The sequence below is a fragment of the Sarcophilus harrisii genome, chromosome 1, assembly GCF_902635505.1.
Source record: "Sarcophilus harrisii chromosome 1, mSarHar1.11, whole genome shotgun sequence".
NCBI lineage: Eukaryota > Metazoa > Chordata > Mammalia > Dasyuromorphia > Dasyuridae > Sarcophilus > Sarcophilus harrisii.
This window is the reverse complement of record NC_045426.1, coordinates 333,475,249-333,503,114: the sequence shown is the minus strand read 5'-3', so window position 1 is coordinate 333,503,114 and position 27,866 is coordinate 333,475,249. Positions and strand designations below refer to the sequence as shown.

The 27,866-nt window shown below is 34.9% G+C and overlaps 1 protein-coding gene across 1 annotated transcript in view; it reads right to left on the bottom strand.

Moving 5' to 3' along the window:
- LCMT1 (leucine carboxyl methyltransferase 1) overlaps window positions 1-27,540 on the bottom strand; it is a 98,676-nt gene extending 71,136 nt beyond the window's left edge. Inside the window, exons 1-5 of the mRNA XM_031945582.1 lie at window positions 27,220-27,540; window positions 20,325-20,416; window positions 19,560-19,681; window positions 13,241-13,317; window positions 6,219-6,280 (exon numbers count right to left, since the gene is read on the bottom strand). Of these exons, the coding sequence (XP_031801442.1) occupies window positions 6,219-6,280; window positions 13,241-13,317; window positions 19,560-19,681; window positions 20,325-20,416; window positions 27,220-27,323 (457 nt within the window). The 5' untranslated portion in view covers window positions 27,324-27,540. The remainder of the gene's footprint in view (window positions 1-6,218; window positions 6,281-13,240; window positions 13,318-19,559; window positions 19,682-20,324; window positions 20,417-27,219) is intronic.
- Between the last annotated feature and the right edge of the window lie 326 nt (window positions 27,541-27,866).

The following is a 27,866-nucleotide window of genomic DNA, read 5'->3' as shown; positions in this document are numbered from 1 at the left end:
AATAAATAAAAAAAGAAAAGAAATCCCTGTCATGCTGTGGAGGTGTCCCTGGATTTTCATAAGTTATGCCAGTACCCCAAAGCACCAGTGCTAGCAGTTTGTATACTGTGCTGGAAAGGCCTCCAGCTTGGGCCCACAGTAACAGCCATCTGGCAGCAAAGCAGTACCATGTTGTTGTTATTCAGTCACGTTCAACTCTTCATGACCTCTTTTGAAATGTTCTTGGCAAAAGTTTGGCATTTCCTTCTCCATCCCTTTTAACAGATGAGGAAAGTGAGGCAGACAGGATTAAGTGATTTGCCCAGAGTAACACTGCTAATGAGAATCTGAGGCTGAATTTGAAATCAGATCTTCCCAACTCCAGGCCCAGCACTAATATCCAATGGGCTGCTAGGTGACCTACAGCAGTATCCACTAGAGAATAAACTTTTTTGTCCAGGGCAATTCATATATACTAATAGAGAGGAATTATAATCTTAAATGGCAGGATTATATTATGGATCTTTCTGAAGAATTCTTATTTAGGCAAATACTAAAAAAAAAGACTCACGGTTTCAACACGTTAATGCCTTTTTAGTGTGAAACATACAAATAATTATGAAATTCTAATAGATCCCTATGAAGTGGAGAATGGCCAAACAAATTAAGATATATAGAAGCAAAAGAATATCATGTCACAAGAAATGATAAAAGGATGAGTTCAAAGAAACCTGAAGAGATTTGTATCTACTAATGCAGAATAAAATCAGCAAAACAAGGAGAAAAATGTATACAGTAACAAATGTAAAAACAGACAATTTTAAAAGACTTAAATTTCCAAACAATGCAATGACCAATCATGACTGATGCTAACTACTTTCATATAGAAAAGTGATTGATTCAAGGTACAGAATGATACACATTTTGGAACATGGGGGAATTTGTTTTGCTTGACTATGCATATATATTACAAGGTGCTTTTTTGGTTGTTTTTATTTTTGTGAAACAATCAGGTTTAAGTGTCTTGTCCAAGGTCACACAGTAAGTGTCGAGTGTCTAAGGCCACATTTGAACTCAGATCCTCCTGACTCCAGAGTCAGTACTCTACTTAGCTACTTAGCTGCTCTTCAAGGATTTTTTTCTTTTTTCTTTTAAACAAAGTGAAAAGTAGAAGAGAAAGAGAAAAATGCTTGTTAACTAAAAAATCAAATAAAAGGAAAAAACTAATATTTCACTTGATTTCTAGGTATTCAAATACTTGTATGCCAAAGAGAATTAGTAAAATTAGTTAGATCAGAGTTCATATCCTAACTTTGACATTTAAACCAGATATGTGACTTTGGCAGAAATGAAATTCTATGGGTCTTAGATTTCTATTTTTAAAATGAGGGACGGTTATTCTCCAAGGATCCTTCCAACTATTAAGATTATGACATCATAAGCTATCTGAGAAAAGACCTATTCAAAATGATATTTCTATAAAGCATTAAGATACTTCAAAACATTTAATGCAAAACAGTAACAATTATAAGCATGGCATAAATCTTACATAGAGTAAAAATTCATTTCAAATATTTGTCTTTCACTAAGAATTTCAAAATCACAGTGATACTTCTTCAATAAATTTAAAAAGGATCACTTTGAAAAATCTCAGGAGGCAAGAATTTTGCTGACACAGATTCAAGTTGACTGGAGAAATAGGGAGCTTATTCTGGAGAATATACAACTATGCTCAAAGGGCTATAAAACTGTGCATACCCTTTGACCCAGCAGTGTTTCTATTGGCTTATATCCCAAAGAGATCTTAAAGGAGGAAAAGGGACCCACATGTGTAAAAATATTTACAGCATTCTTTTTTGTAGTGGCAAGAAACTGGAAACTGAGGGGATGCTCATCAATGACCAGCAGGATGATTTCAGAGAGATAGAGAGACTTATATGAACTAATGCTAAGTAAAGTGAGTAGAGCCTTATACATAGCAACAAGAAGATTGTGTGAAGATCAACTGTGATAGATGTGCCTCTTTTCAGCAATGCAATGATCCAAATCAATTCCAATAGAGTTGTGATGGAAAGTGCCATCCACATCCAGAGAGAATTATAGAGACTGAATGTGGATCAAAGCATAGTATTTTCACCTTTTTTGCTGTTTGTTTCTTTTCTTTCTTTCTAGTGTTTTTCTCCCTTTTGATCTCATTTTTTATGGGCAGCATGAAGAACATGGAAATATGTTTAGAAGAATTGCATGTTTAACCTATAACGAATTACTTGCTGTCTTGGGGAAGAGAATAAGGGAAAGAGACAGAGAAAAAAGAAATTGGAACACAAAGTTTTACAAAGGTAGAAACTATCTTTGCATGTACTTGGAAAAATTAAATATTAATAAAAAAAAGTCTTAGGAGGCAAGAATTTTGCTGACATATATTCAACTTGTCTAGAGACATGGTATGCTTATTCTGGAGAGCAATTTGGAATTATGTCCAAAGAGCTATTAAAACTGTGCATACTCTTTGATCCAGCAGTGTTTCTACTGGGTCTATATCCTAAAGAGATCATAAAAAAAAGAAAAGAACCCACATGTGCAAAAATGTTTGTGGCAGCCCTTTTTGTAGTGGCAGAGAACTAAAAAACTAAAGGATGCCCATCAGTTGGGGAATGGCTGAATAAGTTATAATATATGAATGTAATGGAATATTATTATTCTGTAAGAAATGATGATTTCAGAAAAAGACTGCTTTCAGAAAAACTTGGAGTGATTGACATGAATTCATGCTGAGTGAAGTGAGCAGAACCAAGAGAACATTGTACACAAAAACAGCAAGATTATATGATGATCAACTGTGATGGACTTGGCTCTTTTCAACATTGAGGTGAGATTCAGGCCAATTCCAATAGACTTGCAATGGAAAGTATCATCTACATCCAGAGAGAACCACGGAAACTAAATGTGGATCAAAGCAGAGCATTTTCACCTTTTTTCTTGTTGCTGTTGCTTATTGGTTTTTTTTTTTTTTTTCCTTTCACGTGTTTTTTCCCTTTTGATCTGATTTTTTTTACATAGTAATGTGAATACAAAAAATACAATTAAAAGAATTGCTCGTGCTTAACATATATTGTATTGCTTGCTGGCTTGGGGAAATGAGGAGAAGAGGGAAAGAGGAAGAAAAATCTGGAACACAAGGTTTTGTAAAAGTGAATGTTGACAGCTATCTTTGCATATATTTGGAAAAATAAAGTACTACAGGAAAAAAAAGAGAGAGAAATGGGGAGCCTTAAACTTAGCTCCTGACAAGGGAAAATGAGAAAATAAAATATTGTTAGATAGTGTATATAATTTCAATACATGATGATAATTAGAATGGCAAAAATAGCAAAAAACATGTTTAAATATGTCCAGAGGACTGTAGGGGGAAAGACACTAGTTTATCATAAACAAAACCAACAAATTAAAATAGCTAGCATTTAAATTATGCTTAAAGGTTTGCAAAATGTTTTACAAATATCATCTGATTTTCTCTTCACAACAATTTGGGGAGAGGACCTTGCAAAAGATTATATATTTTTAATTCCCATTTTACAAATAAGGAAACTGGGACTAAGAAAGGTTAAGTGACTTGACTATGGTCACACAAATAGTAGGTATCTGAGGAAGGATTTGAACAGAGAGCTTATTGACTTCTAGGTAATGAATTCTACCCACTAAGCCGCCTAACTGCCTCAAAAAAATTATGGAAGAACAGTAAAAATCACCAAAGCAATCATGACTTTATACTTGGAAACTATAAAAAGTAAATAAAGTAATTATTTGTAAAACACATATTCTTGGTTGTCCTATTTGCAATTTTATTTTTTTTTATTTTTTTTTTTTTTGCTGAGGCAATTGAGATTAAGTGACTTGCCCGGTCATACAACTAGGAAGAATTAAGTGTCTGAGATCAGATTTGAACTCAGGTCCTCCTGACTTCAGGGGTGGTGTTCTATCCACTGAGCCACCTAATTGCCCCATATTTGTAATTTTTTTTTTTTAAATGGAAACAACCTATATGACCAACAACTAAAGAATGGCTAAATTTTGATATAATGGAGTGGCTCATAGTACTGCAAAAAAATTACAGAGAAACTAAGAAAATATTTAAAGACATACAGAGCAAGAATAATAAATCCAGATCTAAAAACATAAATACTAGTTAATTTTAAAAGAAACACAAGTCAAAAAAAGAGAGACTTGGAAAAAGGTGCAACACAAAAGCATTTTTGGCATGCTTAGTTTTGCACTAGTCTGCCAAAGGCCAATGTTTTTACATAATATTGCATTGTTTACTTCATGTGCTTTTTATTGTTTTTATGATTATTCAGTTTAAAACAAAACAAAATAATTTTTTTAAGTAAAATAAAAAATTTGGGGAAACTAGGCATGAAGAGTAATTTACACAAAACTGGCTATGTTTGAAATATGAGGATTATTTGTTCCAGAAGAACATAGAATGTGCTACCTCTAAAAGTCTATGTGGGAATGTATGAATAGACTGGGGATTAAAGTATGTATGTGCCTGTAAGAGCAGGTTTATCTAAATCATTATTTATGAGGAAAAACACTTTATTGATGTTTGTTAAGTTCTCCTGTTATCAGATCTTACTATTGTAAAAAGTCAATCTATATAACTTCTTGTCATGAAAGAAAAATCAGTCTATTGAATTTTTGTACAGCTACAAAATAAGAACATTAGAAGACTGGATGAAGACAAACAAAAATATAGGACTAAAAGACATTGTAACCACTGTAGAAACAGTTGTTTTAACATAAGAGACAAAGGTGAATGTCAAATGTGAATCATTTGCAGTTTTACACTAACTAAAAGGGTTTCTCATCTATTTACTGAAAAGCCTTCTAAAAACTGAAAAATTGAATCATTCATAATCTTAATATAAAATTATCCACCATACATATGTATCAAATAAAAATAATTAAAAAGCATCAACTACACACAGATTACCATGGCATCCTTTAATATGGATTCTAAGGATTGTCTAAAAATTTCAACTTTATCTTCTCCACTTTCAATCCCCAAAATCCTAAATACAATGAAGGATACTTTGGTCTATCTTCATATTTCTTACTGTAATACATGATTTTAATTATATGGACTTAAGGAAGAGAGAAGTGCAGAGGGAGACCTCTGGTTTCATTGCTATGTTTCAGGCAGTCAATAAACACTGATGAAGCACCTAATGCATGTCAAGTGTTTGTTAAGTGCTGGATGAGGAACTCTCAGATGAGGAAACACCTTTTACCAATGCAATCTGGCACCTTCTCTGCAAATGATTTTAGAGATTTGCCTAGAATATGACATGGCCTGACCACACAACCAGTAGATGCCGGAAGTACACTAGGTCTTCCTGGCTCTGAGATAAGTTCCCTAAGAGGGAGAAAGACACAGAGATAGTTGTAGATATAGCTATACATCAACCAGTCAGCTTCAATCCAAAGTTAGTTTGTATGTGTACTGTGTGTATAGGTTTGTCACACCCCAACATACACACATTCACATTCTCATACACAATCATACACATATCACATGACATTTGCCACAATAAATGGGAAGAGCAAAGACTGAAATGATTAGGTTAATAATATGTTTATATGATTTTATCTTACTAAACTTTACTATAAGAAATGGACAAAAATCATGGATTTTTTTTTTTTTTGAGGCAGAAGGAACTTCAGAAATCATCTAATCCAGCCCTCTCATTTTATAGATGAAGAAACTGAGACCTAAAAAAGTTGTCAAAGCTTGTCAAAGGACACACGGATAATAAGTGGCAAGTCAATATTATCCAACTCCAAATCCTGTTTTACACTGTATCACAATGGCAACAAAGACATAAATTAATAATATCATTTTTCTATTACCTTGATTTTAAATCTCTGATTAAAGTATATAAGGAAGTCCTAGGAAAAAGCAAATTTGTTTTCTGGGCAAGAGAGGCAGAAAAGGGACTGTCTCAAAAGCAGATTCTATGTTCACCAAAACTGTCAACACAATATTGTCATTCACATAATAACCTATATTTTTGTACAAAGAGATTTTGTGAAAGCTTTTGTGAACCCAGAAGCACAAGAAAGGCTGGGCAAATGTTAAGTATACTATATTTACCAAAATAAAACACATCCATCCAAATATAGTAAATTTCAAAATATAAAAATGTATTTTATAAATACTATAATGTGTTTTTACTTGCCTAGTAGAAAAGATTCTTCTGAATTTAATTCCTGGATTGGTTTTGATAGAGTAGATTTGGTTCTGTGGAAAAAAGGACAGGAGAAAAATAAATGCCTTGCATATACAAAAAAGCTGAAGACTTCAATTTTGAAGAGTTGCCCTCTACTGGAAACAAGGAAAACTTCACTATTAAAAAGCAATACAGTATTTTTTTTTTTTAAAGATCATTCTAAAGGACTTTCTTGTTTCTCCTGGCTCTCAGCAAGCACAGAAAAAGATGTCTGCTTAAATAAACTAAGAGTTGTAACACTGAAATAACGAATCACACAAAGGCTCATGCTTAAAGAAGTCCAAGATTAGTTTTACAAGCCTTTTCTAACTATACTTTTGTTTTCCAAATTATTTCTAAATTTTACATATCTAAAAAAAACTACATCTTAAAAGTATCTATGTCAATTCTCGTGGATTCTCTCTTTCTCTGTATAAAATATGGAAAAGACATTGATGAACTGATTTGAAACAACGTGGCAGTGTTCCCACCCCAACTTAACCTCTTCACAAAAAACAATACACACCAACACATCTGCCTTGTATAAAAGGTGAGTTAAACAATCATATTTGCTTTCAGACTACTTTTTAATCAGTCAAAAGAAGTACATTTAATCTCCACTGGCCTTTTTCTCTTTGACTAAATTCTAATCTCTGAAACTGGCCATGATGGTGCCTGCTTCCCAAATCCTTTGAACAGTTCTTCATCTCTGTTGATCTTTCACAACACATATAATAGTAATCCTGCATAAATATTTTTTTAATATTCATCTATGTACTTTTTTGTCCTCTCAAAAAGATATTGTTTTAGGGATACTTTCAACACTAGTCCTCTCTCTAGTTTATTCAACTTGATTGTCAGAAAAAATTTAATTTCTGTCTTCCATAAGAATTACTTTAACCTGTGGTAACAATGATTGATAGATCCTGATAGCAGATTAAAGATTTGCATTGAGGACAAACAAAATACCCCAAAGTATCATACTTCGATAAGGGAAGTCAAGAAAAAGTAAAACAGGGATACATCTAGCATGTGTTTTTTGTTTGTTTGTTTTAAGATTCCCATGCAAGCTATGGCAACTTAGTTCTAAAACTAAGTAATTTGTGGGCACCTAACTAGTGCAGTGGCTAGCAGAGGTCCTCAAATTTTTTAAATAGGGGGCCAGTTCACTGTACCTCAGACTGTTGGAGGGCCGGACTACAGTAAAAACAAAAACTTTGTTTTGTGGGCCTTTAAATAAAGAAACTTCATAGACCTGGGTGAGGGGGATAACCATCCTCAGCTGCTGCATCTGGCCCGCGGGTGTAAGTTTGAGGACCCCTGGGCTAGAGCATCAGGTCTAGCATCAGGAAGATCCGAATTCAAATATGACCTCAGACGTGTGCTAGCTGTGTGACTCTGGGCAAGTCATTTAACCCTTAATTTGTCTTAGTTCCTCATATGTAAAATGGAGACACTGGAGAAGAGAATGGAGAACCACTCCAGAATGCTGTCAAGAAAAACCCATGGGACTATGTGGAGTCGGACACAACTGAATGACTGAACAACAAAAGACATTTAAATAGTTCTAAATAGTTGATTCTGAGAGTCAGGGCTCCAAATTCTCTTCTGTCCTCAAATCTTCTACAACTTTCTCTACATCTCCTCAGCAGGACTCTACCTCTTCTCTATGAAGAAAATAGAAGCTATATTCATATGCATCTTCCTTCACACTTTTACTCAAAAAAATCAAGAGACTAAAGACTTTCCTATTTTTGCCCCTTTTGCTCCAGTCCTTGAAGAATAAAAGAGTTAACTTAAAAGATTTTAAATTTTTGCAAAGCCCTTTATATATATCTAGTGAGATGAACAACTTTTTGAGAAGTACTTAGCACCAATATTATCATACAGATGAGGAAACTGAGGCTTGGAAAAGAACTCATTCATCTTCTAATCAGACATTTGCACAAATCATCCTTTGTCCTTGTCTTCCCTAATGATTCAGCTCAGGTGAGGCGCTCTCTCTTCAGAGAAGTCCTTCCTGAATTTTAATATTCTCTCACCTCAATTTATCTTCCACTAAACTTATTTGTTTTCAGGGTACATCCTCCAGTAGAATACATTCTTTATTAATGACAAGGGTCATTTTGTTTTATCTTTATTGCTCTGGTGCCTAAAACAGTGTCTTAATAAATTCTGACTGATGTGAATTAAATGACTCACCCACTGTCATCCAGTTGGTATCTAAATCCAGTCTCTCTTAACTCCAAATAAAATAATCTATTCACTCTCCCATGATGCTTCTTTTTACCAAGGCCAGATCTACTATTTGTGTACTTGATTCAAAGCATTCCCATCTTCAATTCTTGAAAGACAGATAGTATAGTCAATAAAAGATTGAGCCTGTAATCAAGATCTAGGTTCAAAAGCCACAAGACATACAACCATGGGCTTAACTTCTGTGAGCATCAATTTCCTCATCTGTAAAATAAAGGATCGAATCAGGTGTTCTTTAAAAGTACCTTCCAGCTTGAGATCCCCTTTCATTATTCTTGGGAGCCTGCCTGCCCTTTGAGCATTCTCTGTCTTACTCATTTCCACTGAGAAATGATTGCTCCACCAATATTGCTCTCAGGCATCCCAGGTTGACCTTATCCTTAAACATTCACCATGAGGTTACTGTCTTTTATTTTTTCCTTCCTTTTACAATTAAGTTTACTGAGAAATTATTTTTATTTCCTGGTTATGTTTCAGTAAATCAACCAACAAATATTTTTTAAGAGCCAAACTGTGTCAGGCACTACAGAAACAAAGGAAAAAATAAAACAATCCTTATCCTCAATAAGTTTACATTCTAACCTAATAATTCTTCACTGATCACTCAATTCTCATCTCCTTGAAATCTAGTTTCCAGCATTGTCTAGGTTATCCACCATCTCATAATTGTTATATCAAAATGTTGGCTGTCCTATTCCTACTTCCCTTATCAAATCCCATTACTCTTCAACTTCTGTGACTGCTCTTTTCAGGCTCTGAATTCCCAATTCTTCTCGATTTCCTTTGCTGAATATTCATCCCTCTCCTAATACCTAGGTGTAAGGATCCTTCATCAAAAGTTCCAATGGACTTGTGATGGAGAGAGCCATATGCACCCAGAGAGAGAATTATGGAGACTGAGTGTGGATCACAACACAATATTTTCATTTTTTTGTTGTTATTGTTTGCTTGCATTTTGTTTTCTTACTTTTTCCCTTTTTGATCTGATATTTCTTGGGCAGTATGATAATTATGGATATATATATAGAAGAACTGCACATGGTTAACATATATTGCATTACTTGCTGTATAGGGGAGGGGGTAGGTAGGGGGAAAGGAGAGAAGAAAATTTGGAACACAATGGTTTTAGAAGGGTGAATGTTAAAAATTATCTATGCATATGTTTTAAAGATGAAAAGCTTTAATAATAATAAAAAAGGCAAAAAAAAAAAAAGTTAGCCATGGACCCTATTCTCTGTAGTCTACTCTTTGATGATCTCATTGGGCCTCATAGAATCAATTATCATATATTCATCCAATTCCCAAATTTCCCTATTTTTGCTAATGGTCCCTCTATCTTTCCAGACATCGAGTTTGTAAAACTCAAGATATCTCTTATTCTTTTTTCTTCAACATTCTCATCTTGGCCCTCCATAGCCAATCAGATGCCAGGTATTATTGATTCTACCTCCACAATATCTCTGGAATTTATTACCTTATTCCTCAAATTCCATTTCTGGTTCGCTTTCATAATTAGGAAGTCTTTCCTTATATTGAGAACAATTATATTTTTACGACATTCCCCTGTTAATCCAAGTCCTCAGGAGATAAGCATAGTAAGTCTATTCCCTCTTCCTATGACCATCTTCTAAATACTGGAAAATAATCTATCTTCTTTACAGGCTAAACATTTTCAATTTTATCACTAGATTCTCTTAATGGCAAAATATCATTCTTCAACATTCCGGTCATCTTTATCTTATCAATGTCCTATCTAAAATGTGGTACAATGAAAAGAACAGAAAATTGTAGATGATACATGATGTGGGCAGTGGACAATGGAATGCTTCCTTACTCTGGACATTATTAGCCTTGATTCATTCTAACATTAGGTTAGCTTTTAGGATTGTCCTATCACACTTGATTTAAACTGGGCTTAAAATCTATTAAACTTTCAAATCTTTTCCAGATTAACTGTTAACTTGACACACCTTTCCTGTCCTACTATTATTATCATCATCATACAAATCTGAAAACATGTATAGAGAGACTATGTATATGGAATATTATGTACAAACACCATCTTGTTATATGTGTATACCTGCATGTGTGTATGAGAGAGAACTTATCCCCCAGTAATATAACTATTAGGTCCCTGAAGGAAGGAACCATTTAATTTTTTGCCTCTGGATCTTCTGAATGTAGTATGGCAGATACTTGATAAATGTTGAAGGAAATAATTCAGATTATTCTAAATAAATTTGGTAAGGAAATTTTTTTAAAGACTATCTTATGAAAAAATGCTATCCATATCCAGAGAAAAAACTGATTGTGTCTGAATGAAGATCAAAGTATACTCCTTTTTACACTTTATTTTTCTGTTTTTTTTCAAAACATATGAATAATTTCCAGCATTTATCTTAGAAAAAAAATCTTATTTCCTAAAAATGATGGATAAATGAGATGTTACAGTATATTTGTATTGTATTTATTAAGATACTACATTCTAATTATGGAATATTACTGTTCTGTAAGAAATGACCAACAGGATGATTTCAGGAGGCCTGGAGAGACTTATACGAACTGATGCTGAGTGAAACAAGCAGGGCCAAGAGATCATTATATACTTCAACAACAATACTATATGATGACCAATTCTGATGGACCTGGCCATCCTCAGCAACGAGATCAACCAAATCATTTCCAATGGAGCAGTAATGAACTGAACCAGATACGCTCAGCGAAAGAACTCTGGGAGATGACTAAAAACCATTACATTGAATTCCCAATCCCTATATTTTTGCCCACCTGCATTTTGGATTTCCTTCACAAGCTAATTGTACAATATTTCAAAGTCTGATTCTTTTTGTACAGCAAAATAACGGTTTGGTCATGTATACTTATTGTGTATCTAATTTATATTTTAATATATTTAACATCTATTGGTCATCCTGCCATCTGGGGGAAGGGGTGGGGGGAAGGAGGGGAAAAATTGGAACAAGAGGTTTGGCAATTGTCAATGCTGTAAAGTTACCCATACATATAACCTGTAAATAAAAGGCTATTAAATTAAAAAAAAAAAAGATATTACATTCTAATAATAAAGCAATAAAAACTAAATACTATTAAATTATAATGACCAAGCTTGTTCCAAAGAAAAGATATGAAAAGGCATCTTCCCCACAGAGATAGAGGGACTAGAGGTTTAGAACACTGCATATAATGACACATATTGAACTTGTTGGTTAGTTTTACTGAGCTATACTATGCTCTTTTTTATTGTTGTTGTTAGAAAGTATGGCTCTCTAAGAGAAAGAAAGAGGAAAGATACTTTGGAAAGTGTAGTTGATGTAAAAATATCAATAATTTTTCAAAAATCTTACATTCCCTATTTTCAGTTTTTCATTTGTTTTTAGTTACTGTAGAAATCTGCTTGAAAATAAAATTTTTTCACTACTGTAATTAACATTACCAAGCTCATAATGCACTAAAGAAAGAATGAAAAAATGTACCTCCATCCAGTCTGTTGAGGTAGACAATCAAAAATCTGTTAATTTTACTGAAATGTTTTTTCCCTTTCTTTTAAAAAAAAATTATTTGATACAAAAGACAATTCTCTGGGCAGGCGAATGGGGAGGAATAAATGTAGAAACAAATAAGATATTTTTAAAAAATTCAAAATAAATAATACTAAACCTTCCAATGCTTTATACTTAACACCTTCCTTAATCTTCATTTAAAATTAGCTAACAAATTTGCACAAATAAATCTGTCCAGTTTCAATAAGCATGCTAAATCAGAATAGCAAATCCAAACTCTAAAACCACCTCTTGCTTGAAAGCCTCACAACTAAAAACCCTACATCCCCACGTTTAATCTTCATTAATTTTATTATCCTCCTTATATCTCCCATTATCTTGCATTTATGATGAAACTTAATTTTGAAAGCACTTTGATCCTATTTTATCTTTACAACATATTTTTAAAGATGTTCTTATTTTTCTCAGATAAGAAAACTAAGAAACAGCCAAGCTAAGACTAGCTCCCAATGTTCTGTTTGGCTCCACTATAATTTCCAAAGTGATATAAGCAATATGATAAAATGGTAGGTGGCCCCAGTTCATAAAATAATTAACCTGAAATCAGGAAAACCTAAATTCAAATCCAGTTTCATACATTAGCTGTGTGACCCAGATCCAGTGAGTGATCTAGGCAAGTGCCCAAACTCTCCCTTTTCATTTTTTCCCCATTGGTAAAATGAAAGATACTAATAGCACCTACCTCATAAGGCTGTTGTGAGAATCAAATACAACTTGCAAAGCATCTAGTAAAATTTAAAGTACTATATAAATGCTAATTAGTTATTTTTGTTGGTGGTGGTGGTATGTAGTTATTATTAATGGAAATGTACAAAAGTTTGAGAATTCAGAGAAATCCAAGCAAGTGGCTGCTTAATTTCCTCCATTCTTTGATTCTATTCCTCATATCTATAGTGTCCATACCTTTTTCCAGTATCATACAATTTAGCATATAATTATTCAAATTATTTCTGTGTGACCTTCTCTCCCTCTACCACCCCACCCCTTCCCCAATTTGATAACTATTAAAACTTATGCATGTTAAACTACTTCAGGATAGCACTGTAGAACTTTGTTATAAAAAGTTTTGCAGGTCACTGTTTTACATTCTACATGGTTTTTATTCTTTTAAGATGTAAATGAGAATTATTACTGTTGTTTCTTCATAATCAGACTTACTTGATATTATATAGTTTTCTTGTGACTATCATTGGAAAATCAACTTCAAAATATTTTTTTGGTAGAAGATTTTCATCCTGAAAAGAAAAGTAAATTTTATAAATACAAAAGAAACAATTCAAACAACTGTAAAATAAGAAGTCAGTGTAATTTCTGTCATTTATAATATCTCAAATTTTTAAGGACAAACTGATTTCTCTCCACTCCCTTCTTTGTCTATTTTCCCCACTCACAAGGAAAGTATGTGTCAAATAGTAAAGTAAAACTAATTTTAAAAACTGAACTGAATCTTAACATATTACAGCAAAGTATCCAGAAGAAATGAATTAAGGAAATTGTGCCCTAATGTCAAGAGGATAGCACCAGAATTCAAACCCTTCCAAATAAAATCCTGGTATGTTTAAAATGATCTGGCCCCAGGGATCTGCTCAAAATTTGGAGTTTGAGATGAGAGGGCCTTTTAACATAGCATCTTGCTCAACTATGAAGTGTTTGTTTTAATAATTTCCATAGCTGAAAATGCAGAACTTTATCAATTCATAACTCCTAAAAATATAAAGAAACAATTGGTCTAGCCCTCTCTCTTCAGCTAACTGAAAGAATAAACTAAAACAAGCTTAAAATGTTTACATAGAAAGACTTCAAAATTTCCTTTAATGGCTGATCTCAAAGACAAACTATCATTAGCCAAATAAAAACTAAATTAGAGGCAGATGTCACTTAGCAACAAAAGCAATGATCCTAAAATAAGTTCCCAGGCCATAGGAGAACTGATTTACCCTTCTGAGACTTCTTTTTCTCATTTATAAAATACAGGTGAAAATAATCTATCAACTGTGAAAAGCTAGAAAATGCAAACTATTAATACAAGGCAAGCACCTACTTATTCAATGACTACTATGTGCCAAGCACTGTGAATACAAAGAAAGTCAAAAGATATGTGCTGCTATCAAGGAGGTCACAATATAATGGGGAAGATAACAGGAAAACAACTATGTTCAAACAAGACAGAATATAAGCTGGAGGTGCCCGTCAGAGGGACAGCACTAGCACCAAGGGGACCAGGAGAGACTTCTTCAAAAAAGCAAGAGTTTGGCTGGGTCCCAAAGGAATCCCCCATAATCAGACTACCATAATCATCAGACAGATGTGAGAAGGTACAGACTACCAGGCAGCAGAAATACAATCACAAAATGGAGGTGTCTTGAATGAGAAGAGCAAGGGAGCCAAGGTCACTGCATCACAAAGTACATGGAAAGGGGAGGGAGGAGAAATATATGAGAAGACTGCAAAGGTAGGAAGGAGCCACACAAGTCAAACTTGTGTTTTAAATAGATCAATTTTATAACCGAAATCAAATTTATAAGCAAATGAAAGGACTAACTGGATTTGGAAGAGATTTGAGGAACAGAGATCAACCAAGGCTACTGCAATAGTCTGAGCATGAAAGGATGAGGAACTATACCAGAATAGTGTTGACTTTAGAAGAGATGGGGTGTTTATGAAAGATGCTATAAAGGAAAAATTGAAGGACTTTGCAATACAAAATGGATGAAGGAAGGGAGAGTGCAAAATCAAGGATGTCAAGCTTGATCACTGGGAGCCTGGTGATGGTCTCAACAGTAACAAGGAAGCTGGAAAAAGAGTTTGTCTTGGTTACACGGCATTTAAGATGCTAAAGGATATTTATTCTGAGACATTCAACGGGACTGGATACATAGAACTGAGAATCATGAAAAGAACAGAGATGAACCCACAGGAATTGATGAGATGGTATAAAGGGTGAAGAGAAACTTTAAGGGATACCCACTATTAGTAGACACAACAAAGATAAAGATCCAGCAAAAAAGACTGAAAAGAAGTGATAAGTAAGAGAACTGGAAAAGAACGGTATCACAGAACTATAGAGAAAACAGAATATGTATAAGAGAATGGTAGACAATGTCAAAGGCTCCAGAGAGATCAAGATAGCCAGCTTGAGAATTGAGGAAAGGCCATCAGATTTGTCAATTAAGTAATGGCAAGGAACTGGAAGCTGAGAGGATGCCCATCAATTGGAGAATGGCTGAATAAGTTATGGTATATGAATGTTGTGGAATATTGTTGTTCTATATGAAACGATCAATAGTATGATTTTAGAGAGGCCTGGAGAAACTTAAATGAACTGACGCTAAATGAAGTGAGTAGAACCAAGAGAACATTGTACACAGTAACAAGATTATGTGATTATCAACTGTGATGGATTTGGCTATTTTCTACAATAAGGTGATTCAGCCCAATTCAATGGTCTTGTGATGGAGAGAGCCATCTCCACCCAGAGAGAGGCCTGTGTGTGAATCACAACATAATATTTTCACTTTTTTTTGTTATTTTCTTGCATTTTTAGTTTTTTTAAATCATTTTTTCCATTTTTGATATGATTTTTCTTATGCAGCATGATAACTGGAAATATGTAGAAAAGAATTGCACATGTTTAACATATATTGGATTGCTTGTTCTGTAGAGGAGGGGAACGGTGGGAAGAGGGAGAGAAAAATTTGGAACTCAAGGTTTTGCAATATTTTTGCATGTATTTTGAAAAATAAAAAGCAACTATTAAAAAATAGATTTAGCAATTAAGAGATCACTAGTCTCTTTTGAGTTGAATGATATCTCAGTTGAATGATGAGGTTAGAAGGAAGAAGACAGAGTTAAAAAAGAAAGTGAGAAAAAGGAAAGTGGAGGTATCATTTACAGATCTCCAGTTTCCTGTCCTGTCCAGGAGACAAAACAATAGATAGTAGTTTGAATTTTTTTTGAGAATGAAGAAGATATTGGCATATTTATAGATATTTATAGATAATAGGGAAGCAATCAACAGACAGGTAGAGACTGAAGATTAGTTGAGAATGAAGATGACAGAAAAGGAAATCTACTGGAGAAGAGGATGAATCGGCAGAATTTATGCATGGAGAAGCATTTTCCTATGTACAGATTAAATCCCTTCTGTTTTTCTCCTTAGTTTTAATAACCATAAAGAGCAAACAAAACCTCTTCTTAATGCTTCATAATTGATTAGCTTTTTATTGGCAAAAAATCAGTTAAAGTGAGAAGTGGTTTAAAAAAAAAAGAGCACTGGAATGAGGATCAAAAGATTCAGTTCTAGGCCAAACTCTCCCCTAACTTTATGAACTTGGGACAAGTAATTAATATCTCTGGAGTAAAGTTTGCCCCCCCTAAAAATGAGTTACAGAATCTTAGAATTGGGGGGACCTTATTAGTCACTTAAGCAGGCAGAGTGATACTGGGAAAGGTTTATGGGCTTAGGGTTGAACCCAGTCTCTCCAATGTCTTAGCTACATAACTTGTCCAAGACATTTCCCTGTCTAAGTCTCAATTCTTCCATTGTCAAATGTTTACCTGTGAGCTGTGAAGTGCTCACATGTCAGCATTAACATGATATTGCCAGATTTAAACCTTGCCCTCTTGTTTAGGGAGTGACCAAGGCAATACCTAAAGCCCATACTAGTATAAAATCTGTCATGGGGACACAAACAGTTGGAATGGGAATGGAGACACAGAAGCAATTCCAACTGTGTGTGCTAAAGTGTCAGGAGGGAGGGAGAGAGAGAGACAGAGAGAGAGAGAGAGAGAGAGAGAGAGAGAGAGAGAGAGAGAGAGAGACTCATTCCCCAGAGTTCACTCCATAGGAGCTGAGAGAACAAAAGGTTCCAGGAAGGGGGTGCTAAGGCAACAAGATCTGAGCAGACAGTCTGGGGCCAGATACCCATTGAAGATCTGATGTACAATGTCACAGTGGGCCCAGTCAGGAGCTATGGGAAGAAGCATACAGCATTCCTCTTCAAGACAGAGCCTCAGTCACCTTGCCTGAGTTGTAGAGCTTAGTTTTCTCCTGGTCATAGTTGAATCCTCAAACTGATTTTAGCCCAGAAGCAGGTATATGTGTCAATTCCAAAGATGTTCCACCATTATCCAATGTCCAAAGTATAGATTTTTTTAAATCTCAGCTTCAGTACTACCAACCTTTCAACTGAACCAAAAAACAGGAATTTGTAACTTATCTAGTGCAATATATTTATATAATGTAATACATCTAGCTAGCAGCAGAGGTTAGACAAAACTAAGGCTTCCTAATTCCTATTCTTTTCATTCTAATTATTTAAACAATGTTGCTTCTAGGCATTCTTCTGAGTTCACTCAAAAGAGAATAAAAATAGAGCAATCAGTCCAATTACCATCTTAGAATAACAAAGGTAAAGTCTGTGTGACCCACTAAAGATGACCTACTAAAGTACTATTCATGTCAGAAGCAACAATTACTGTTAAGACATGATAACATAATAACACCAAAGTAACAAACCTTAAAAACAGCCAGAAACTGCCTGTATGTTAAATTTTAGATTATTTGAGGAACTGAAAGGAAAAATTATTTGCCTAAGATCATACAACTAATAGGCTTGAAATAGATATTTTAACTGATGGAAAAACATTGTCTTAAGAAGAAGAAAAAAACCTGTTTACAAAAGTGAGATAATTTAAAGAAAGGTATATCTCTGGTCAATCAAAAAAGTAGGATATATGAATAGAGGGAAGGCGCAAAAGTTAAATACTGAAGAGAATTACAGATTCACTGATTTTCTAAATAAAGAAAGGTCTTAGGAGGCTTGAAACTCAGACAACCAGTGAACATTTTAGCATAATACTTCAGCTTTTTATAAAACTTTTACTTTTTTCAAGGCATTTTAGTGCATATTATTTCATTTAATCACAAAACAATGTTGAATTAAGGCAGTATTATTTTCCTCATTTTATATCTCAGGAATCTGAGGTCAATAAATGAAAAGAAAACTGACTGTTAGTCACTTATGAAGCTAGGACCAGAAAGCAGGTGTTCTAATTCCAAATTTAGTACTCTGATTAGGTACAGAATGGATTAAAAATATGAAGATGAAAGTAATAAAGTGGAATTCAAACACGAGAAGACTTATAGAAACTGAGGCAGAATGAAGTAAGAACCACCAGAAAGAATAATGCATAAAACTATGGTAATGTGAATGAACAGACACACAAAAAAGCAGATGAAACAAGATTAAAACCAAGGATCAATGATGAATCTAAAGGACAAATGATGAACCAATTTTTCTCTCTTCTGGGTAGAAAATGCAAGTGGTTGGAGAAGGGGAAGGTGTGGGGACAGGAGAGGAGGAACTACCAATGCCAAAAATTGAATATACAGATAAATGTGCTTGTTGTATTGGAAGGCTTTACTTGACTATTTTTACCAAAAAAATGAGGTAGTCAGGAGGGTATATATTAAAAAATAACTGTAATGCAAAAACCAAAGGTATCAATAAAATTTTTTAAAACTAATGATAAATCTTTGCAGATATGACTGTTAGATTTAGCTGATGTGCTAGTTAATTCTGTTGAATGCTTTTTTTTTTTTTCATTTTTAAAATTCTTTTTTATTGGGATGGTTTTATGAAAAGGGAATGGGAAGAATATTTCTGCAAAAAATAACGGTTTGGTCATGTATACTTATTGTGTATCTAATTTATATTTTAATATATTTAACATCTACTGGTCATCCTGCCATCTGGGGGAGGGGGTAAGAGGTGAAAAATTGGAACAAGAGGTTTGGCAATTGTTAATGCTGTAAAGTTACCGATCCATATAAATTTAAATTAAAAAAAAAAAAGAATATTTCTTCAAAGTGATAGGAAAACATAACAATAATAATTTTTTTTTAATTAGTGAGGGAATATAAATTTAACAAACATTAAAATTCATCTTTATTTCTATGATGTTATGGTGAATTTGGGCATTGGAAATTTTATTAAAGGAAAATTTTCAAATGTTTATAAAAATAAATATAAAGCATAAGAGTTTCTTCAAAGAAACTGAGATAATAAAAGTATACCAGATAGCTTGGGCAAAAAGTCAATATTCATGGACTATTTTAAGTACTTTCTACATACACTATACTGTGAAAGATAGAAAAAACAAACCCATCCACACCCTTAGAGAATTTAGAGAGTTTTGGCCAAATAACTTCTGCATACTAGCTTCCTCCCCTATAAAAAGGAGTTTCATTCATTCAATGAACATTTATAGTTTGAACTATTATTTTGTTTCAGATATGAGAACAGAAGCACCTCATAAGGACAGTGTAAAGATTAAATGAGATACCTATGAAAGTGCTTTCAAAGTCACAGAATGGTGATCAATCCTAAGCAGGTGTGATTATACTCAGCCTTGTCAATCTCTGAACAATGTCACTTTTAAAAGGGATCATGACAAGCATTCAAACTTCAGTCACCTTTAATTTCCAGAATGTAGTATCCATACCAGCACCAAGATTTATAACTTGACAATTGCATTCCGTCTTCTTTAGAAAAGCCTTTAGCAGCTGATTGACACCATGAACTCGAGCAAAGTATCCTATGACAGTTCCAAAGAAATAAAATTATCTCAAATGACCCAAACAAAACATATGAGATCCACAAATAGCTAAAAAACAATGAGTTTTTGTCTTAAGGAATTTTTATTCAGGGACAGAAATATATTTGAAAAGTTTATGGGGGGAAAAATAGATTAAAAAACTTAATGTTCATCCAAAGACATTATAGCCCAAATAAACAAATATTATATCAGGAATTAAGAATATATTATGAATTCAAAGATATTACTATAAAATATTTTAGTTATTATTTTACTCAAGATAAATTAATATTTAACCAAATTATTTGTACCTCAAACCATGTGATCTAAGCATTTTCATTATAAATGGAAAGTTTATGTTTACAGAAAAGCTGGCAAAAACCAACTTGTCAAACTCACACAAATATTCTGCAAACCAGAGAGCACTCCCAATGAGAGGTCCTAAGAATATCGCCTTTGTGTCTAAAAGTCTGGTGAGACATTAAGTGCTTATTCTATAGAACATTTCTTACCTGTCCCCCCTTCCTTTACCTGATGAGAGATGACTTTCTTAGCCATTATTTAAGTTTTCCATCCTGTGCTTATAACAATATCAAAAGCAAAAAAAAGGTTAAAAAGTGACTTTTTATGATGGTAAACTTGCCTCTATTAATTTCAGGAGCCTTCCTTTCTTTTGACAGTCTCACAAAATATTGAATATAAGGGTCATGCCAGTAGCCAATACTTACAGCAAACCTGAAAGAGATGACAAGAAGGAGATTTAGTAAAAATAATTAAAACTTTAGTGCCAGGATTTGAGATGTCCAGGATATAGTTAATGCCCCTGAGGGGAAAATTGCAGAACATCGGAGAACAAAAAAAATCAAGTCAACTTTCTCAGTAGTCCTGTTTTCTTATGCGAGAGAACTGCTAAAAGTAGAGGAAGTATCAAACTGAATTGGGAGATCATAAATTCAAACTAGCTTTTAAGTCTTTCTCCTCAGTTCGTTCATCCATCTCTGTCTCACTAAGTTTCCTAATCGAGACTTATTCTTCTCTTAAATGTCCCAAGTCTTATCCCTAATATTCTCACTATCAGTATTCCCATAGTTTAAATATTAAATTTACACTATCTTGCATGAAATTCCCCATGCATAAACCTTGTGTGTGTGTGTATATATATGATATATATATATATATGTGCATATGCCTCATGTATATACCTTGTAACTCATAAACACATCCTTTCCCTAAGTCCCAGACACAGAGAAAGAAGTGTCTCTCATTTATATGTAAATAGTTACTAACCAAGTATAGTTGTTTAATGTTAAGTTTCTAGTAAGATATTTGTTTTGATATAAGCCATTCTCCAACCAATAAGTGATCAAAAAATATAAATAGATAATTGTCAGATGAAGAAAAGTAAACCCATTTCTAGTCATATGAAAAAAATGCTCTAAATGTTAGAGAAATGCAAATTAAGACAAATTAATACCACTTCACACTTCTCAAACTGGCTAAAATGAGAGGAAAAAATAATGATGAATGCTGGAGGGGATGTGTGAAAACTGAGACATTGATACACTGTTAGTGGAGTTGTGAACTGCTGGAGGACATTTTGGAAATATTTCCTAAGGACTATCAACTATGCATACGCTTTGATCCAACAATGTCTCTACTGGGATTATATCCCAAAGAGATCATTAAAAAGAGAAAAGAACCCACATGCGCAAAAATGTTTGTGGCAGCCCTCTTTGTAGTGGCAAGGAACTGGAAACTGAGTGGATGCCCATTAGCTAGGGAATGGCTCAATAAGTTAGGGTATATGAATGTTATGGAATATTATTGTTCTAGAAGAAATGATCACAGGATAATTTCAGAGAAGTAAGAGACTTACATGAACTGATGCTGAGTGAAGGGAGCAGAACCAAGAGAATATTGTACACAGCAACAACAAAATTATATGATCAACTGTGATGGATATGCTCTTATCAACAATGAAGGGATTCAGGCCAGTTTGAATAGACTTGTGATAAAGAGAGCATAATTAAGATAAAGAGACACAATTAAGTGTCTGAGGCCAAATTTGAATTCAGGTCCTCCTGATTTCAGGGCTGGTGTTCTATCCACTTGGCCACTTAGCTGCCTCAGTGATTTTCTCAAAAGGCTGATCTGACCATGTAATCTTCCTATTCATACTCTATTGAATGCTTATTATCTCTAATTTCAAACGTAAATTCATCTGTCATTTAAACTGTTTCAATCTTCCTACCTTTCTAGTCTTCTTTCCAAGCCTTGTGATCCAGACATTCTAAGTTATTCAATGTTATATACACCCGACATTCCTTCTCTTTCCTTGACCTTTTGCACTGACAATCCTCCATGCCTGAAAAATACCTCATTCTTACCTACACATCTTAAAATCCCTGGCCAATTTTAAGATTCAGTTTAAGCAATATCTTCTATACTTTACTAACCTTCTTTTTTCTACCAGTAAATTCTCTCTAAAGAAGACCTTGTACTTATTCTGTATACACAATATATGTCTGTATGCATGTAACACACATTCTCATCTCCCATCTTAGAAGGTAAGCTACTTCAAGGTAGGGAGCATCTCACAAAGTCTTAAATACATCGCCTGGTACATCAGAGCCTTTTGTCCCCCATCATTCTCCCCAATTCATTTATGTATGTATGTGTATGTGTGTGTACATATATATATTATGCATATACACATAAACTGTTTACCTCTATCAGGCTACTCTTCACAACTTCCTTCCACATATCCCTATTAACTTCTCTTTACTTTTTAAAATTTTTACTTTTTATTTTTTCCAATTACATATAAAAACAATTTTTAATATTCATTTTAAAAAGTTTTGGGTCCCAAATTCTTTTCTTCCCTTCCTACTCCATTCCTTGAAAAGGCAAGCAATTTGATATAAATTAAATGTGTGGTCTTTTCCTTCTCAAGTCATTTAAAACTTTCTATTTAGTTTCAAGGCTCTCTACATCTGGCCTAACTTTTCTATCCAACATTATTTTCTACTACTTCCAAACATACAACCTGGAAAGGAGTATGATCAGACAGATCTACTCACAAACCAAATGCTAAACATGTCATTCTAAAAACTATCTCCAAGGTTGTGTTAATGTGTCTCACACCTAAAATGCCTCTTATTTCCTCTCCTTTATCTAGGTCTACCTTTCTTTACCTTTATCTACTTTTCTTCTAAAGGTTCTCTCTCATCTCTTCTTTGAAGTCTTTTCTCTCTATTTTAGCATGAACAGATTTCAGGAGAGGATAGGAAGGCTGACATTCTGTGGTCCATGGGGGTCCCAAAAAATTGCATATGACTGAATAACAACTGTCTACTCTATGTTCTTCCTGTCTTGGAACTTCAACTGCATTTATTATGGGTACCACAATTTAACATTCTGCCTCCATGACTGGTGCTTGGCAGACGATAACCATTTAATGATTGCTGATGTACTGTTTTACATATTAAAGTTCAGCCTGTCCCATGAGAGTGTTAGTTCTTTAAGAGCAAAAACTATATTCCATATAATTTCTTTTTGAACTTTTCACAACACTAAGCAGTGTCCAATCCATAGACATCAATAGAATCTAGAGCAAGAATTTTTGAGAGCATTTATAGGTACTCAAACAATACTGTTTGATTCCAAATGTATATATATATCATGAATAAGACAGTCCAAGTTTTAGTGAATCTCTCAGGTAAGCGGGTTTTACTATCAGGATCCTCATCTTGTCAACTGTGGGGAAGGCAGCTGCTACATACTTCTTGAAGAGGTATTACCCCAACTCTACCCAACTTAACACTACTAAATTCCTAGCCTTGCATTCTACATTCAGTGATGATGATCATGATGATAACACTACTAATAGTAGTAATAATAATTAATTAATTAATAAAAATACCAAACAGTTGTAAAGTACTTACTATGTACTAGCTGAATACTTCACAATTATTATCTCATTTGATTCTCACATCCTTGGGAGGAGAATGTTATTATTATCCTTATTTTACAATGAGGGAACCAAGGCAACAGAGTTTCAGTGGCTTGGCCAGGGTCACACAGTAAACTCGTAAGAGGCTGGATTTAAACTCATGTTTTCCTGACTGCAGGCCCAAAACTCCAGTCACTAACAACACTCTAGTAGGTAGTGTAGTGCAGTATAGTCTCAGATGATCCTTACTGTGTAACCCTCGGCAAACCACTTAATCTATGTGCTTCAGTTTCATCAAACGAAAAAGAGAAATAATTAATAGCACCCATCCCAGAATTGTGTTAAGGATCAAATGAGAGATTTGTAAAGTGGTTATTAATACAGTGTGTAGCACCTACTAAGCAGTGTATGTAAATTCTAGCTGCTATTAATTTATTAGTATTACTCTGATTCTCCCCAAAATTATTTACATTGCAGAGCACAGGACTTGGAATCCAGAAGACCTAAATAACATCCTCATTTCCTAGTTTACTTACCCTAAACAAATTACTTAATGTCTGCTGCCTCAGTTTGCAAAATGAGAATAATAATGGCACTTAACTCCTGTCATTTTTGTAAAGATAAAAGAACTAATAATATTTGTAAAGAACTCTGAAAATCTTAAAATGCTATATAAATATTTTTAATGAGATGACTAAAGATTCAATTTACTTTATTAAGAAAACAGGTCTTACATACTTGCAACCTACTTACAATGAAAGACAGCATGGTACTATGAAATAAAGCACTGGACTTGGCATCAGAAGATGCTGCAAAATTACTAAGAACAACCATGGCTCTAAAATAAAGAGCCATGTCCTTCTTTTGGCTTGGCCTCTCCTTTATAAAGAGGGAAGACACACAAGTACGTTTTTTCCAATGTACTGATCAGTTTTGCTGGTATTTTTTCTCTTCTTTCTCCTTTTTTTTTTTTTTTAAATTTATACAGAAGGGACCTCTGGGAGAAAAGAGAGGGAAGAATCTTAAAAAGAGAAATTTAGTCTATCCCAAACCAAAAGATATAAATTAAAAACTATTTTTTTTTAAGATTTGTATTGCTTGGCCCCAGAGGACTGAATTAGGAATACTGAGTAGATATTAGGGATATTTAAATGGAAAATTTTCCAATAAAAGCTGTCCAAAAGTATAATGGGATGCATCAGCAGAGATTTCCTGATCAGTGGAGGTCTTCAAATGAAGACTACACAACCCACTTGTTAAAGGAACTGGAAAAAGGAATTCTTATTTGAATACAAACTAGATTAGCTGGTTCCTGAGATTCTATGAGTCTATTGCCCACTCAACTCTATACCATTCAGACCCAAGATTTAGTATCTGAGAATCTCATTTTTTAACAAAGAGTCACCAAGGTTCACAGAATGGCCCAACTTCCAAATGCCAGATGCAGTAAACCACAGACTTTGAGAGCTATCAGGGACCTTAAGATCAAAAAGTCCAAACAAGTCCAAGTCCACAATTAAAATCTGAGAACATAAAAGGAAATAATTACAGTGAAATAAGAAAAATGGAATTTTTCCAAAATCAATTCAAAGAGAATTCACCAACCAAACAAGATTTTTCAAAAATATCTACAACAGATAGAAGCAAAGAAGATTACAAAGAATACAAGTAGGAGACCTTTTAAGCAAACATTGAATTATATACTTTTTTAAATGTTGCACAAAAGAGTCATGGTTTCAATATGTAATCTTTTCCCATTCTTCTTTGTACACAGATATTTTTGTCAAGTTCATGGTAACAAAAAGAAATATTTCTTAAAAGAATGTAAAAAAAAAAAGTTTGTCAAGATTTCTAAATGTCACAATGAACTGAAGCTAGCCAAGAACAGTTAAAAAAAAAAAAAGGTTTGCATGTGTATTTTGAATTATGTTGGGGGAAGGAGAATCAAAAAAGAACAATAAGTGATAGACGGCAGAGGCCGAGCTGTTAATTTTTACTGTATTTTTGTTTTTTCTGCAGAGAAAAATGACTTTTGAAGTGAAAATATTAGGGAGTCAGTGCAGACCAAAGATACATAAGATGAAAATAAGATGAGTCGCTTGGTCACTGATTAAATGGCAGGACTCAAAAAGTATTTAATAGTCACCCATATCAAGTTGAAAGGTGGTGTGCTCATAACTGTTAAACATTCTGATCATTATTTGAATAAACAGATAAATAAATGGTATTATTCAATTTGCAGATAATAGTGAAAGCAACAATATAGCTAAGAAGAGGCAGCTAGGAAAAGAAAGCATGAAGTAAAGGACCAATGAATCGGCCTTGAAGCCAAGTCCTTAGATGTAAACTGTGATGTGACCTTAATCAGTGTTCTAGAGAACTTTCTAATACTAAGTTTCATAAAAGATGCCTACCTGCACTGGTAAGGGAAGTTTCCTCACCTGGAATCTCCCTATACAAATAAAATCACAGATGCACACTCCATCTCTCATAAGCTATAATTTACACATCACTTTAATGTTTGCAAATCACTACATTAACATTTTTTCTCACAATCCTTGAGGAAACTGCTATTATTATCATTTCAATAACTTGCCTAAGGTCAGGCTATTGTGACATAAAACTGAAAAGGTTAGCTAACATACTAGATAACAGCTGGGATCCAAATAAATATTGACAGGGGAAAAAAAAACATGTAAAATGAAATTGTTACGCTTTCCCATGTCGTCACATTTGGGATCAAGATATTCCTTTAAAACACGGGAAATGAGTGGCTAGACAGACGAATTAGCGCACTACAAGTTCAATTTAAGTCAACAGTGGGATAAAAGTAGCCAAGAGAGAGAAGGCAACCTTCAACTACTTCAAGAGAGAGTATTTTAGGCATAAGAAGGCAGTAGTATCCTGCCTAAATCAGATCAATTAAGAAATATCATACTCCGTTCGAAAGGACACTGATAAATCAGCGGGTTATCAAGAGGATACCAAATTAAAGGACTCTTGAGTCCATGCCCACTGACAAGAACTGGGAGCGTTTAATCGGGAGAAGAAAAGGCTGAGGGGATGATGACGGCTCTCTCGAAGTTTCGAGGAAAGAATTAGGGGCAGAGCGAAAAAGTAAGTTTAGGCTTGAAACGAGAAAATCCAGCAGGGATTAAGGCAGACCAAGGGTGGCATGGGTAGTTTAGGCTGGATGTGTTCCCACACTAAACATAATCTCGTCTTGTGCTGCATAATGGGGGATTTGCATTCGGATGTGTCTTTGACTAAATGGCAGCCGAGGTCCCTTCTGGGAAATTCTGATGCTTTAGTTCGCGCATGGCGCGGGTTCAATTCGTCATTTTACAGACGAAAATACTCAAGAGGAGCAGGAAGGTGGGTTTGGTTGGGAAGCCGGACTCCCAGCGCCACCTGCAAGGTGCGCGGGATGCGTGAGTCCGCGGCCGCCCAGGACAGCTCCCTCCGGCCCCGCCCAGCCCCGCCCTCCTCCAGCCCCGCCTCCCACCACACTCGCGGGCACCGCCGCCGACGCCACGCTCCCCACCCCCACCCCGAAGGCCCAGCGGGTCCCCGGGTCCCTAGGCACCTCTTGCACAGGGAGGCGTCATCGCAGGTGCCGCGCACGCCCTCGTCCCCCGTGTCGCTCTCTGGGTTGGAGACAGGGGGATCCCGGAGGCTACGGGAGGCCATGGGAGGCTCCAATTCGGTCTCCGCATTAGACTCCAGGGTGGGCTTCAGGGCGCGCTCCACAGAGGCGCGCTCCCAAGTGGGTACATAGACTCCCAGACCGGGATAAAGCAGGTGGGGAAGAGCTGGCCACTCGGAATGGGCGCCCAGAAGTCGTTCTCCGGCGTCTTCCTCCACCAGCAACTGGCCCCCTCATTGGCTCCACCTCACCCTGCCTTTTTTGAGATGCTCATTGGACCGCTGCTCCTCACACGGACTCTCCGGAGTTAGTTATTGGACAAAGACTGCGCACGGCGCTTGGGGAGGGGCAACGGGACGCAGGGGTCCGGCCCCATGCCTTCTGGGGATTGTAGTTTCTCTTTTTCCAGCCAGGTGACCGGTTTCTCCCTCTCCTTTCCCCTTATTTAATAAGAGGCCACCCAAAGGGTGATTGGATTCCGAAGTTTTATAATTCTAATTAATATTTAAATATACAAAAATGAACAAGACACTTTTCTTAGAGACCCACCTAAAAATACTGTTATCTAGTAGGTGGTTGGTTGGTGG